This window comes from Pyxicephalus adspersus, chromosome 2 (genome assembly GCF_032062135.1).
Source record: "Pyxicephalus adspersus chromosome 2, UCB_Pads_2.0, whole genome shotgun sequence".
Lineage (NCBI taxonomy): Eukaryota > Metazoa > Chordata > Amphibia > Anura > Pyxicephalidae > Pyxicephalus > Pyxicephalus adspersus.
This window is the reverse complement of record NC_092859.1, coordinates 110,440,005-110,456,555: the sequence shown is the minus strand read 5'-3', so window position 1 is coordinate 110,456,555 and position 16,551 is coordinate 110,440,005. Positions and strand designations below refer to the sequence as shown.

At 35.6% G+C, this 16,551-nt stretch overlaps 1 protein-coding gene across 1 annotated transcript; it reads left to right on the top strand.

The window, feature by feature from the left end:
- Positions 1-439: 439 nt before the first annotated feature.
- UCN3 (urocortin 3) lies at positions 440-14,695 on the top strand. Its single transcript, XM_072401842.1, has 2 exons — positions 440-503; positions 12,011-14,695. The coding sequence occupies exon 2, from the start codon at positions 12,026-12,028 to the stop codon at positions 12,488-12,490; it is 465 nt and encodes a 154-aa protein (XP_072257943.1). The 5' UTR covers positions 440-503; positions 12,011-12,025; the 3' UTR covers positions 12,491-14,695.
- The last annotated feature ends 1,856 nt before the right edge of the window (positions 14,696-16,551 follow it).

The following is a 16,551-nucleotide window of genomic DNA, read 5'->3' as shown; positions in this document are numbered from 1 at the left end:
CTGCCATCATTGGAGGTAACCCACATAGAAAGGAAGTAGCCGAGGAGGGCTGGAGGAAACCAGCAGTTTATAAAATATAAAAATGGAAACATTTTTTATGCGCTGTGCTTTAAAAAAAATAAATGTTCTCGAGTTAGGGTTTGGAACTACTAGAATAGTTCATGGCACCTAGTAAAGTAGAACACAATATTCCAGGGCTATATGAATGAATTAAATAAATGAATGGCTACAAGGGTAACATTTCCTTACTATTCCATAATAAAATCTTGTCTTTGTCTATAAGTTATGAAGAGACATTGTTATCATTTCTTTTCTATCTACTCAGGAGAGGGGAGCGTTTCCATAGAGAAAATATCAGAGCCCCTTCCTTAAGAGTGAGGAGGGGTAGGAGTGAAAGAGAGAGGGGGAGCAGACTTTCAAGTCAGAGGCAGCTGCCTGATAAATCTCTTTATCCTGAGAGGCAGAGAGAAGGGAGCGTCACTCATCAGCACCGCCACATTCAGGTGAGTACAGAGTACTGCTGACACCTCCAACATTAGCAAGGTAATGGCAAACTTAGGGCAAAACAAGCACTGCTAAAGTAAATCCCTAGCTTGGAACTTATTTTTACTCCTAACAGCATTTCTTCTCCCTAATGTAAAAGTAGCAGAATTTAGATAAGAACTTTATTGTGGTGTCAAAAATTCAACTTGTGATGAGCACAGAGGGGAATAGGGAGATATTTGACCTGTCTGCTGCTATGTGCCCACTGGAAACCACAAAAATGTTATAGCGGTAAATAATGAGAGAAGAAAGTCGATGAATTGTAGAAATACAGAACAGGAGTGTTCATTACATGTTTATTAAAATGCATAGAGGTCCATTTATGAAGCAAGAAATATGACATTCACTAAAACATTCCGGGCTGGAGAATCTTTCAAGTGCATGTTTTTTATTGGCAGTGATTGATTATCCACCAATTTGTCGGTGAAAGTCAGATTCACTGGTTTATAAATAGACCCCAAATTTGTGTTTGCTATCAAAATTTTGCAATCTGTAATGTAAAGGGGATAAATAGTATTATCTAATTTTAGATTTTTAACTGAATTACACTTAACTTTTAGATATATATTGTCTAAAAACCTTATTGCCTGAACTTCATGGAATATATTTATTAGAAAACAGAATCCAGCGATTTCTATTGAGATATTACAAGAGTTAAAAGTAACATGGACAATCTGCAGTTCTGAAGCTAATTGGAAACGATATATATCCAGCATTCCGGTATCACTACAGTTGTTGATCAGGGGAAAGCACATTTTAAATATATGTACTAAAAAGCAATATGTGTCAGGATTTAGCAAAGTAAAATGCTGTGAATGTTGTGCAGTTAGATAATGACTGTAAATACATAATAGGAAGATTTAGATAAACACATATATACAATTCATCAAAGAATTTCAGGGAAGAGCATACCATAGCTACTAACACTCCACAATAAAAGTTGTAATCATAAAGCCTATTTCAGCTGCAAACAAGGCAATATGATTATCTTTTATTGTTTAAGTAGCTGACATATTAAGCAGTGCTGCTAATAGTTGTATTTACCTGCTGCATGCAGTTTTTCTTCAGAACTCAGTACATTTTACCAGTTTTCCATCCAAGTTTCTAAGTTGGAATAAGATCCTAGAATGCAAACATAATGTAGTGTAATGATGATGTGCTAACTGCTATATCTTCAGGATCATATATTCTGATTGGACGTCATATAGGATTGTGTTGTATACATTGTTTTATATATAAGTTAACAAACACAATGCACATTCATTTTGTGCTTTTGTGTTACCAATAACGGCAGTTAGAACATTATTTTTCTGTTTTTTGTCATTTTTCTTGTTTTTAAAGTGCAGCTATCTTCCACAGCGTCATACTAAGTAATACTTTTAAAGGCATATACATACTTCTGTTACTGGTGATAACACCCTACATGATAACTTGCAATCTATATTTTTAAAAGAAAACCTTTTAAGATATATTGCAATAAATGATTCCATTATTGCCACTGGTGAGGTTAGATGCTGCATTTATAAACACACTAACAGGTAATATCTAATATAAGATAGCTGATTTTTAAAGACCCCAAACATTCCTGTGCACTAGAGGCATACTAATAAAGTATGTAACACATGTGTTCTTAGTCTGTTCCAGGTATCTGAATCTGCTTAATGGGGTTGTGTCATATATTGTAGGAAATTAAATATCTATATATTTATAAAGGATCATTACAGCACTTGCTTTCTTGGTAAAGACATAGGAAAATCATTCAGTAGATGGTTGCTAAAGGTTGCTTTCACTGGTGAACAGTTGACACATCAGATAAGATTTTTTTATGATCTTGAAATTCATTTAGTTACAATGCTCCATTTGAGTTCCATGCAATTCATGTATCCTTGATGTTTTACAAAATATTGTAAACTATCAGTAGTATATCACACACTGAACATTGTACCAGTGTACCATTTAACAAGGATGAGTGCACATTAGCTTAGAAGTTTTTAACAAAAGTTGTTTAATGTATGGGCTGACAAAGCACACAAACTTTTAATGAGTTCTACTAGGCTAAATGCACAATCTTTAAATATAATATACCCACAAATACCAAGGCAATGCCAAGAGTCAATACAAAGAACACAGAAAACTAAGCTTTAGGATAATGCAAAATAGTGTAGTCTGTTAAAGTAACTAATCCCTTCCCCATTCATACTAAATAAGCTGCTGTATCCTCCTGTAAACTCATGATTGCCTGTATACATTTTCTTTTAATGCTCTTAGGTAAAGGATCTGTTACAGAATATAGCATATAATGCCTGTTACAAAAAAAATAATACAATATAAGGACAGTGATTAACAGTTAAGTTTTCTGTGAAAAGAGCTGACACACATCAGAGTAGACAAAGATTTAATGACTACTAGCCTTCTGGGATGGTTGTAGCATTGCCCTGTAGCAGTCATCACCTTTTTGTGCCCATACAACGCCTTTAGTACTTAACAGGATCAGTAAGAGATGTGCGGGGTAATAGAGCTGTAATTCTACCATTGGCAGGTAAAATAAATACAGGGAAAAGTTGTTTCCAATGTTTAGTAATGAAGACATTTAGGACAACTCGTTTTTTATGACCTGTTCGTGTTAGTGAAAAGGAAGATGATTTAAATTAGAGAGAATATTGACGTGCTATGTGGGTCATGGGTCAATATATTTGGTGTTATAGAAAAAATCTGAAATTACAAGGGAGATTAAAAGCATACAAATCCAAAGATTTCATATGCTGACTATTTACACATCTCAGTAGGAAAATACATGAAATGCACAAATCCTAAACAATCTGTAGTAAAATTGGTTTGCAACTGGTGACAGCTGATGCTGAATAGAACAAATGGGCAGCATACAGATAGGAGAAATAAGTCAACAAGGAGGCACACTATAAGCACAAATATGCATCTTTAATTGAGCAAAGCATGATTGGGTATGCAAAGGCTGTGCTAACAGATTGCCTCTCTATATTATACAAAGCAGGACCATCCACAAGGCAAACCAGGCTATAGCCTAGGTCCCAGTATAGTCATTGGAGCCCGGATACAACTCATATTTCTGCATCAAACCAGTACAATAGGACCTGTATCTGTTGGTAAGGAAGGATGCTGTTGTAGACAGTTAGTGTCTGATTAGGTTTTGCAGATGGGTCAACTTCTCTGTCTTTTGCAGTCCTTATCAAAGACAGGAAGACTAAAGCAGCTACCTTGCAAGGGGCACCATTCTGCCTTGATCCCCTGGGAATATATATAATGAAGGGAGTGCTAGACCTCATTAGTAAGCTGGCACTGGCAAATAGAAGCAATTCTGGTATCAGACTCCATTATAATGTCTGCAATGAGTACCCAAATTGGCCAGATCAGAACAATATAAGGATGAACTGTGTTCAGATAAATACATTGAGCTACTGGTTAAATGAGCTGTCTATTAAAAAGTCTGCATTAGATAGCATTAGGCTGCTCATACCTAGTTAGGTACTGCTGTTTATATCAATGATTATAACAATAGAAATGCCATCTTCTTCAACAGACTCTTTGGTATATTGCCATCAAATTACGCATGCAAGGTTTACCATATGTAAAGTAAAAAGTACCTTAGCATGAGTTTACCACTGCAGGTTTGGATGATTGATTTTGATATGAATACCTCTTTATGAAAGGAAAATCGCTATTCACAAGGACATTGATTAGGGGAAGGATTTACAGGGCCAAGGTGGCATGTAAAAGAAAATATGGTAATATGTGGTAAGGTTAATTTGTAGTGCAACTGATTTCCCATCCTTTGCATATGCAATCTATTTATATTTACTAATAATGACAATACCATTACAGCTCTTTTCTGACACCACATAACACCTCAGATACTCAGGATGTCTATTGGAAGGGAGTTTTAAACATTTAACTAGCTATAAATAGTTTATAAAAAACACTAAAACAAAGAAGGCAAGGGTATGTTTGGCTTATAAAAAATGTGGAAGGAAGGAAGAAAAAAAAGATGATGAAATTTAGAGATATTGCTGAAAATCAGAAGATGGGAAGTGCAGCACATAATGCCGAACTTCAGGCAAACAGATAAATACGTGGATAATATATAAAATAGGAGGTTGCTTGACAAAGGATTGGTGGTGTTCCTACCACTTCTGAAACTGACACAGCTCTGTCACACAGCACAATTCTATGTGGCAAGAAAGGAAGCCTGATTTTTCTCTGTAGCAGGTCTTGTAAACCCCCCAGCTTGTGTCTGGTTACTTATGTATGGATAGAGTTCAGCTTTAAAAGGAAACACATATCATTATACAATTTCTGCAAAATTATATAATATTGTGTTTATATTGATATATAACAGAATTAGTGTTAAGTCAGATAGCTATCCAACTGAAAAAGTGCAAATATGTTCTTCCAATTAAAATAATATACAATGCCAGTGTTGATTAGGTAGTGTTTTGCCCATGGTGCAGATAGTTCTTCTAGCAGCAGAAGCCAAAAAACACATCTAATTGCTTCCATTTAATGCTGGAACGTTACAATGTCCAACTAACTTACCATTGTTTATTGAGCATTTGGCTCAATGTATACTTTAAGAGTAGTGTTATAAAGACCTTATTAAAGAACAATTGTGACCAATTAACAGTTTACTGGTTAGTATTTTTTTTCATAAATATAATATAAAAAGGTGAGGTGAGTTATAAATTCTATAGCAGCTCATTGTACAGAATGACATGGTGTGTACTGTGGATGTCACAATATACATAATGGAATGGTGTCCAGTAAAGAATGAATTGCATAGCATATAGAATATAGTGCAATGGATAATGTTTTTCACACAAGTGAAGTGGAGCAAAGGACAAGGAACTACGTGGTGATGTGGTATGCCACATAAAATGTACAGCATAGTGTACAAAATGAACTCTGATTTGTCTGTAGTTGGTACAGTCTTTAGTTTGGCACTCCTGTGTTTACTCCTCTGTACAGTTACAGACCAGGGACCAGGGCTGTGGAGTTGGAGTCGGAGTTGGTACATTTTCAAGACTCTCCAACTCCAGGTAAACAATAATTTCTTCCTCCTCCACACTCCTGATTTGGATAATGGAAACCCATTGTCTCACATGTCAAAAGACAAACATCCTTTGTACTTATCTACAGTAAAACTATGTGATTCAAGTTCTGTGTCTTATTAGGAGTTAAACTGTCTATAGATTTTGCCAAGTCAGCAAGTGCTCATACTGTCCACATACACTGCTTTTACGGCTATTTGAATGGGCATTCAAATTTCCAATGTCTTTTACACACACTCTACTTCAGGGGTGTCAAACTCAAATACACAGAGGGCCAAAATTAAAAACTTATATAAAGTCTTGGGCCAACCTTGAATTTTATTTAAAAAATTGAGGAAATGTTTCCTTCTCATTAGATGGAAACAAAGAGGTTTTGCTTCACATTCATCTGGAACAAGATTGTAATAGAGAAAGAGGCATACATTTTTTTTATTTTATTTAAGCAAAAATCTTATGCCTCTTTCTCTATTTGTGGCCTTCTAAGTTAAATTTCAATAGTAACCTTTAATGGTTGGTAAATCCAACCATTTAAGTCCATGCCTTGGAGTAGCAAGAAAAAGTACAGCTGAGGGGGAGTGCTGGAAATGCCAGACACGGCCAATGCGGAGCTAAATCTTATGAGTGGCCCACCGCTGAAACTCCATCTTCATTGAAATAGCGCCACTACTAAAATTCCTGGCATTATTTGCATCTCTATAAAACAATCCAATGCTTGGCTGCACATAGGCAGAGAGCCCCCTGGTCTTTAGATGCGAGTGATGCGGGGATTTGTAGTATCGGCGTTATTCCAATGCAGTGGCAGGCCAGCTGCAGTTCATGTTTAGGATTCCCTTTTGGGCAAAAAAAAAAAGGACATTGGGGGCCACATTTGGCCCCCGGGCCAGAGTTTGACACCCCCGCTCTACTCTATCTGCAGTATTTTTGTACCGATGCCTCAAAAAGCATATATTCTTTGCATTCAGAGTAAGCATATGATAGAAGCCTCTGGGATCTGTTTATAAATCACACTCAGGATCAGAATACAGACTGCTGTATTATTCCTGTGTATGATTGCAAATGTTAGAAACAAATCTTTCCACAGTTTAAAAAGCTGTGTATGCATAGTGAAGTATGTGGACTTTGCTGTCCAGTGATGGACTGTGTATAATTTCAACTCTGGAAAAAAAACTTTCTTTGTATAACCTGTGATTTCAAACCAATACAGCAACACTGCACACATTTGCAAAAATGCATCTCAGCAAAAAATTGTTAACTCACTGAAGTTAAACCTTCTACAATTAGACCATGAGACACCAATTCAAGATGAAGATGATTTTCGAGAGGTAGTGATAAAAGAATAAACATCACTGAAACCTAAAGAAGCCAACAAAGCAAACAGATAATCATAACCTGATATTAGGAATCTGACGATTTAATCAATAACTGTTGTTGGTGAATATGTAATTATGTGAAGTATGGTGAAATGTAATTTTGCAAAGCAACTAAGCGGTGCTTTTGCAAAGCTAAAAAAAGTTCTTCAGAAAGAAAAGAAGTAACAGACTTAGCCAACCTTTAAGCCTTGTAACAATCTTTTAAAGAAAAAAGATGGTAATAATCATCATATCTTGATAAACTCTGATTACCCTACAGGATAAACATTGGATTTTTTCCTAAGCCAGAACAATGGCAATGTCCAGGCATGAGAACAGCCAGAAATAGTTCAGGAAGACGCTCAACTAGATCTTCAGAAAGGAAGTAGTAGATTTTGCTCAGAGCCTTGGAAAACGTTTCTAAAAAAGAAGAAATTTGTTGCCCTCTGTTAAACCAAGTCACAGAAAAAACTTCCTTACAATATTAAAAAATAGTAAACCGGTTGCTTTATGGTATGAAGAGGAACATCAAGTCTCTGCTTTTTTGAAACTGAATAAAGACTTACCTTGTGCTAAGAATGGTACAAGCTTCCTAATTATCGACATGAGCATTCCTAGCTCCCAACTACAAGATGAGAAAAACTCACCACTAAAAAATGCACTCTACAAATGTTGTCTGCATTAGAAAGAGTTAAAACCACTGCAAGAGGCAACAGTGAACAAAGGGTAAAGACCCAAATTCCTATTGTCCCATTCACAACAAATCACAGCCTCTGAGAAAATGTTGTGTATGCAAGGAGTTCGTAAGAAATTATGCTATTTGGTTCAGCTGTTGTGCATCCACAGAAAAAAAACATGCACATATCAGCTCTACTCACATTGCGATCATGGCAGGTAATGGAACCTAAAAAAGATGTCAATTTATAAAGCCAGACATTTTGGCCCTGATGTATCAAAGTTTTCCAAGGCTGGAGAGAATACACTTTCATCAGTAAAGCTGGATAATCCAGCAAACCTGGAACGGATTTCCTATAAGTCATTAGCTATTTGTTAGCAAATGTTTTCAATCCTGGACCAGATCCATTCCAGCTTTGCTGGATCACCCAGCTTCATTGTTGAAAGTATTGTATTCTCTATATGTATTCTCTCCAGCCTTGGAAAACTTTAATAAATCAGGTCCAAAGTGTCAACCTAGCAAAACTGATCATTTAATTATGGAGTAATGTTGGCATCACTGCTAAAGCCGGACTCAAGTAGTGAGATCTCATTACTTGCTATAGCCATTACTATCCACTTTTTTTTCTCTCTCTGCTGTAATTAAATCACATCAAAGCCCAATTCCACTTTTTATTAAGAAAAAAACATTGCTTAGTAGGGTGTGAACTGGAACCATGAAGTCTGCAATATTTATCTTGTTTTCTGTTGTACACATCGGACTTACAAGATTAAGGGTGATCCTCTTGATACTCAGCATCATTCAGCCTACTGTCTCAGAATGCAGGTCATCTGGAAGGAGGGAGCTTTATCATGGGACCTGGGCTAACAGGCAAATGATACGGAGCATGGCACAGACATATCGGGCCTGGTTTATAAAAGCTTTCCAAGGCTGGAGAAGATATACATTCCTGAGCAAAGCTGGGTGTTCCAGCAAACCTGGAATGGATTTCCTAAAAGTCATTTGCTATTTGCTAGCAAATGTCTTGAATCCTGGACCAGATCCATTCCAGGTTTGCTGGATCCCCCAGCTTCACTGATGAAAGTTTATCCTCTCCAGCTTTGGAAAGTTTTAATAAATCAGGGCCTTTTTAAAGGAATCAAAGGTATATGGCAGAATCAGCCCACAGCACTGTCAGTAAGACTACATACTAAACAACTAACAGCAGCAACACCGAACTTTAAATAAGAGTCACGGTATCTAATATTAGTAAGGTCCCGAACAGACATACTGATGCTCATGTAACCAGTGACTAAAACCCTTAAAAAAAATGGATTTCACAGAATTGCTCACAGAGGCTCAGCTGCATCCTTAGTCTAGCCCTGTCATCCATGAAACTACACCCTACAACAGCAAAACAGTAATTTGCACACATTTCTCAAGTGCACATGTAGGAATGGGCCCATAGGGATATGCCTAACAGCAGTAAATGCACCATTTATGAAATATATACAGCAGGTAAATTTGTCATTGTCATTTCAAACACCACCAAGAAAATTTACCTAAAATGAATAATTAGTAAATATCACATTCACTTCTTTATATTTTTTTAAAGTAATTTGAGGACTAAAATTGGTGAAAATATTTTTCCTTAATTGAACAGCATTTTTCCTTTAATTAGTCAAATGTTAGTCAAATGTCTACAGTTTTAGCAGATGTTTATACACACATTACTAAGTGTTATATTTAACAATAGGCTATATGCAATTTAGGAAAACATGTTATTTAAAATATCAAAACAGTGAAATCACCTACTGGTAATAAGGATGTCATGCTGAAAAATGTTAACATTCACAAGAAAATATTACATTATACTTATTGTACCAGATTTTTATTTTATCTTTCATCTACAGAAGATATGTTACAAATATAAATTATGTACATTTTGATGCAATTCATGAAGGGCAATGGTGAATCCATTTTGTAAAAATGGGCTGAGACCAAACAGGGGCTTGTCCCTGTCCCAAGGTACATGGCAATACAATCCAAGATGTATTATTCCAGAGAGGAAGCTTTAAGAGCATGAAACCCTGCCATGTCTAATGCCTCCCTTTCTAAGGTCTTCTGATCCAAAACGATGAATTATTCTTCAAGGATCAAGGTTTATTTTCAATATTGTTAAAAGTAAAGGGTTTGCCATCTGCAAAAATATGACACTCCTTCTGCCAACCCATGTAAACACTGGCATAGATGGAGCGAACCTAACCTGATGAAAGCACCACACTTTTGAATATATCAACTCTCATTAAACATAAAATACCATTTGCAAAACATAGCAATCCTTCCAAATGAAAATAAGGCATAGGAACTAGTTATATAGGAACTTTATAGGAAATAGAATGCGCTAGCATACTATTTGTACCATATGTGATAATGAACATATGAGCACCTATCTGGCCAAACTTTGTATACCTGCAAAATAACATATTAAATATAAAATATATATATATGAATAATGTGAGGGTTTGTATGGTGCAACATTCTTTAGCCTACCTTTTAATTTGTGATGTACAGCGAATAAACAATTCTTAAGTATTTTTAATCATTACAAAATCCCAACCTAATTTTAGAAATACACATACATTAAATTGTCTCCATTTCTTTTTAATACCAAAACAAAACCCTTTACACTCAGACCATATTAGTCCAGTTCTTTTAATAAAAAATTTTGTGTAATATAACTATTACACAAGGTAAACAATATTAGTATGACTGTACTCTGTTTAGCTGAGATTACCTTATTTATTCAAAAGAAAAGGCAGATTCTCTACAGAATGGGGCAAGTGGGAAAATTATCATTATGTTGGGGGAGCGATGTTGTAACGTGTCCTTGTGTTGCATACCTCGTTTTTGTTTTGTTACTTTTGTACTTTCTGTATTTTTTTTTAATACAACTACCTATGTTTATTATTAACCTCCCTGGGGGTAATCCCAAGTATGGCTCGGGGTTCATTTTCATTACAAAAAGGGGTAACCCCGCAGGGTGGAATTGAGGGCTTACCTGGTCCCCACGAGCCTGTGGCGTCCTCCGGCGATGCCGGCCCTGGATCTGCATCCCCTTGGCGATGCCTGGCCCGCATCTGCAAAGCCATGGTATGCAGATGTCTTACAGGCAAGCAACATGTGTGCGTGCGGGCGGCGTACACTTGGGGGGCATGACTGGTGGGAAGTTTAAAATAAGAAGAATTTTTAAATGTCAAATGTACTACTTTGACATTTAAAAATAATAAAATAATAATACCGCCAGGGAGGTTTGTAATAAAAAATATTGAAATATAAGTTCAAAATAGGTTCTTCAAGGTTCTTCATAACCTATAAAAATATGTTTATGTTTAACTACAAAATGTAAAAATTGACCACTGCCGTTGGTTTTGTCTGTCATGACAGTGAAAATGGTAAGTTTTAGTACCATAGTTCTTAGTATAGCTAAAGACAAATAACATTAATGCAAAGCATACAACTTTCATTGTTCTGACTTCAGTAAGTTGATCACAGTCAATGTTTGGTAAATTAATTATGAAGATTGTTGAGCACTTATGAATAATTGGTAATATTGTAGTACTAAACTAAGGCTTCCCTTTGCCTAATCGCTTAGGTAAACAAGTTCATAGAAGACAATGAGGGGAGGGTTAGGTAACCTTTAGAATTAAAGGGTCTGATTTATTAAAGCTCTCTAAGACTGGAGAAGAATGGATTTCCTAAAAATTACTTGGTATTGATTGGCAAATGTTTTCAATCCTGGACTAGATCCATTCCAGGTTTGCTGGATTACCTGGTTCTCCCATGGTAGTCTTTCTTCTTCATTCTCGGACAGATTTACTAAATCAGGCCCAAAGTGTGCATTTTATCAAAGATGCAAAAACATTCCAGGAAATGATGAAAGTGGTATAGTTCTTTTTTTTCACTTTAGTGGACATGCTGGTTTCATGAAATATTGTAGACCTAAATTAGTGTTTGTGGTGGTGTGCTGCTATTTCCAGTATCCTCCTGATCGATTGCTTTGGGTTGCTTGACTTTTACTATTTAGTATGATAACGTACCTGTCCTGAATAAAAACTATTACTTCCGCTGATTCCCCTGCTTTCTTGTGCACATGTAGATTTTATCTTGAATAGCTGATCTTTGTCTGCTCCCTCCTGTACCTCACTGGTCAGAAAGGACACTTATTAAGCCTTGCGACAACAGAATATGTTGGTCCGTGCAAAGCATCATCTGGCAAGATAAAGTTAACATTTGCAGAACAGAGAGTAAACTTTTAAAATTTGTTTAATTATTTTAAATTCAATACAGCTTTACAATAATATTATGTTCTCATTGTCTAGTCGCAGGGTGGAAGTATGCCTCACACTAGGCTTCTCCTGCTATTGCTCATAGTTTGCATGGCCCGATCCAGTCTTCACTACAACTTTTACAAAGCAGAGTCGATATTTAGCTGCCTGAAGGAAGCACTTGAAGATGCCAAGAGACGGAGCTTAGAAGAAAACTCTGTTCTTAGTAAAAGGGGTTATGATTTTGGACCACGTGATAATCTTCTGTCTCAAGAGGAAGAGGAGGAGGAAGAAGATGAGAAAGAGAAAAGAACATTTCCAGCCGCACGTTACAGGTACCTGTCACAAGCACAGGTAAAAGGCAAGGTTTACCAAAACAAGGCAAAAAGTGACCGGCGGACCAAATTTACTCTCTCACTGGATGTGCCAACCAACCTTATGAACATTCTGTTTGACATTGCAAAAGCTAACAAAATGAGAGCAAAGGCTGCAGCAAATGCCCAACTCATGGCCCAAATAGGTAGGCGAAAGTAAGGCTGGCTAGGCCTTGTGTGGGGCACAGAGGAGGGTTAGTACATTAGCACAAGACTTGTGTCATAAGAAGCCCTCCTATCTCACTCATGGCCGCATCTTGGAACTTATCTTTGTACAGTACACTGCTACATTTTGAGTCCTTCAAAGCTGCATTTACTACCTACATGTTATTTCCCAAGGGGTGATGTTTCACCCTGCTCCCCCCTTTTGATTTTAGACTTTATTTTTACAATTTTCTGTTTGTTCCTATTTTCATTCTCTCTGTCTCTCTCTGAAATCTCTGTGTTCTGGCTTCATCCCTATTGGTTTTATTATAATTGATTTCAATTTTTGTCACACATTCCTTTGTAGATTCCCTTGCCTTTACATGGAGATTTTAATGCAGAAGTCAAAAATTATTAAAAAAAATATGTTTGCATCTCCCACTGTGATGTTTTTTATTAAACAAATCATTTGTGAAACCCCAGAGCTTTTTTGTTTATATGTTAGGTCTTTGCACACCATGTGATAGAAAATCAAAAGCTATGCAGCTATGCCAATGCCCATTTATTAGCCAAACTATTAAATGAGCAAACATCTGTATTTTTATCATTTCATCACTGAAGTTCACATTCTCCTAACAAGCAAAAATACTCTGGTTACTATAAATAAAAAAGTCACCCAGGTTAAATCTTCAGTTGATAATGATAAACTCTCCTTCCTTAAAACGACTGCTAAGGAGCTCCAACAATTACAGCCTATATCTTCGGATTCAAACAATGTTTTTTTTTTGCACAAAAGAATGCATATCTAATGAGTGTATTGCTATTTTCTTGAATAAATGCTTCTTTGAAAAACAGAAACTTTTCAGCACACTTAACATTTCCATGACTTGATCCCTCTACACTACCATAGAATTGTTCATAATAACTAATTTATTACATACTGTTGTGGGAGAAATTAGAATCCATGGAATCCTTCCATGGAGGAAGTAAAGTTCCTATTTCCTTTACTTTGAAAACATCCACAATTCTACCATCCAGCCAGGTTAAAATAGGACTTGTTGTAAAAGAAATTACCAGTAACATAATAGAGCTGGATTTTTTTCCTAAGAAAAGATGATATCCTTATATGCCACGTCAATAATCTTTACTGACTGTGAGAAAAAAAAGGAAAACGCCAAAGTTCCAATTTTGTAGATTAAGTCATAGACTGCCACAGTTTTTGAAGCTCTCAAAGTTCTCTTAAGAACTGCTTATTTTTTGTGAGGTCCAAGAGAGGCCGACTGAGACGTGCCAGATGTGATTTGCAAATTTCAGTCCTAAAAATAAAGTTACCAAAATGTAGCTCAAACGGCATTAAAATGCAAAGATTTATAAATGCATGTAGTTATAATTTGTTTCACATTTATTAAAGCACAATTACAATAATAATAAAACTTCAGTGGTACAATTATGGTTACATTAAACTGCAAAATAAGTTTATAAAAATTGAGAAACCAATTTTTTTTCAATGTAGTTGATTACATAAGTATGACCAATTCATGTTTACTGCCTACAACCTAAACTTTTTTTTGATGGAGTAGGAAAGGTAAAAATTGAATGAGTTTAGCTGCTTAGCTGCATTAGCCTGCTTTGAGCTGCTTCTGTGCTTCAATTGACTTGTATGAGAAAAGAGGATTTTTTTTGCCTTTCATCACAGGCCATAATAGGTGGGATATTTGGGAACTTAGGGATATAATAATTTTCTGGAAGGTGTAAAATTATATTATAAAACCTTCAGCATCATTTTATAAATGGTTGAGTAAAATTGGTATTTATGTTTTTATAAATGCTTTGACTTCACCACAAATTTTACTTCTGCATGGTAACATAATGTGAAATACATAAATTATCCACAAATCTAATAGCCAGAAGAGATCTTCCTCTAAATGTATTACCTTGTCTGACTCCATAAAAGGTTAGACCATTTACAAAATGTACTACCTACAGCTCAAACAGTAGCTGTTCTGACTCAAAACATATCTTTCTACAGAATTTTGTCTGCTAGATCCCTGCTTTACTAAACGGTATACCAGCATCATTGATTAGCATTTAATTTAATGTAATGCTTATTATTTGTACATCTTTTGTTTCATTTTAAATGTATTGAACTCGAACCTGCAAAGTATAATAGAACTGCACTAGGATTGTTACTATATTGTTACAAAATAAAACTGTATTTTCATCATGTCTAGTGTCATGACATGGGTTTTGGAGTTAAATGGGGTGGGGGCTTTTTAACCACTGGTATTGCACTGCTTTTCCAAAATATTATAAATCATGACAAGATGCCTTGTTTTTGGAAAATCTTGGTCACACCTTTATTGTAATATTTTATATTATATATGTCCCTATATCATCCCTCCAGCATGCTTCAACATATATGAGGAGAATGCCATAACTTGACCATGTTCAAAAATTTTGGCAATAGTTGTTTACAAATAAAGCTGGAGAAATGTAACTAGTGAAATTTCATTTCATTCCTACTAATACCAATTTTTTTTACGTAAACCAGCACTCCCTTTCACCTAGAATATGTATGAGTGACCCAGTACCCAGACAATGCACCTGTAGGAATCTAAAAGGAACCAGAAGCAAGTAAATTTACAACTTCTGAATAAGATGAGATGAGGCAAAACTAAATGTTCTCAAAAACAAGGAATACAAAACCTCACTCCTCACGTAACAAATGATGTCTTGAGCCCAGCTTCCGGCTGTCAATAAAAAACTACTTTACAATATTAATCCCCTTTTAACAGTTTTATACTGAAATATATAATTTAGTTTATTAGCCTTATACATAACATGCTTCAGCAATAACCTAAAAAATTACCATCCTCTATTTTTTTTGTAATAATCATACATACCCATGCCCATGCCCAAAAAAAACAGCTCATTTCTTCATGAAAATGAAGTAAATGGACGCCTCAGATATCATGTGGATACAGCCGCTGTTACATCAAACGAATGCATTAATTAAATAAAATATTTAATCAACTACTATGTCCTAATATCATTTTATTATGTTACTTATTGTAACGTTCTAAGTACAAGTCCTCAGCAACCTATTAGCTAACCAGTCAATCAAACAAATGTTTTGTATTAATACGGAATAACAACAAGGTAACAATGAGTCCATCAAATGTCAGAACTAAACCAACTCCCTTAAACTACTAAAACATCCTTCCTGTCATAAGGATGACTTGCTTTTGTACTATGAGAAAAAAATTTAGACTTGCAATCTGGTAATGTGACTTACCAATTGTACTGAGACCAGTTGGGGACTCATTGTTATTTTTACTAACTATAAACATTGCCAAATTGCCTGCATCGATAGTTAGATAAAAGCCCCACATCAGAAACTGACCAATGAAAAATAAAGATAAAGACAAGGTCCTTTTTAAAGTTTCAATTACCTTTGCTATTAGGCAGTAACTGCTTGCATCATATTGCTTTTTCATCTAACCCATTGTTTTACTAAAGAACTGTAAAATAACCATAACCAAAATGTGGCCCAAAACCTATACCATAATTTTAGGTCTTATATCACCTTTGGATTACAATCTGGATTCCTAAGAAACTGAACTCCCAATATAATACCTTAATTCGTCTTTTTTCTATCTCCCAAGCGAGACTTAACTGTAGAACCCAAAGTTCCAAAGTCCTTTATCCCTACTTCTAAGCAGACAGCATCTTGGTCTATTCTGTTTCATTTTAGGTTTATTGTTGTCATATGCACTTGGCCATATGTGACCTTTCTCCCCTCTGCTACCTGACCCTTATTAAGGCATCAAGATATTTATTACATTGCAAGGAAGGCTCCATTATCACAGCTTGCACTACACAAACTTCAACAACCAGTGGACTTGGAGTCCTTAATCCATTAACCATAAACCAATAAACTTTGCTATAAGAGTGTGTGGGGATAGAGATACATAACAACCCCACATCTATTATTGAAATAATTCAGACAGGATTTTAGTAAACTGGAACCATAAATAATGATACCACATAATGAATATACAGGAAACTAATTTCGAA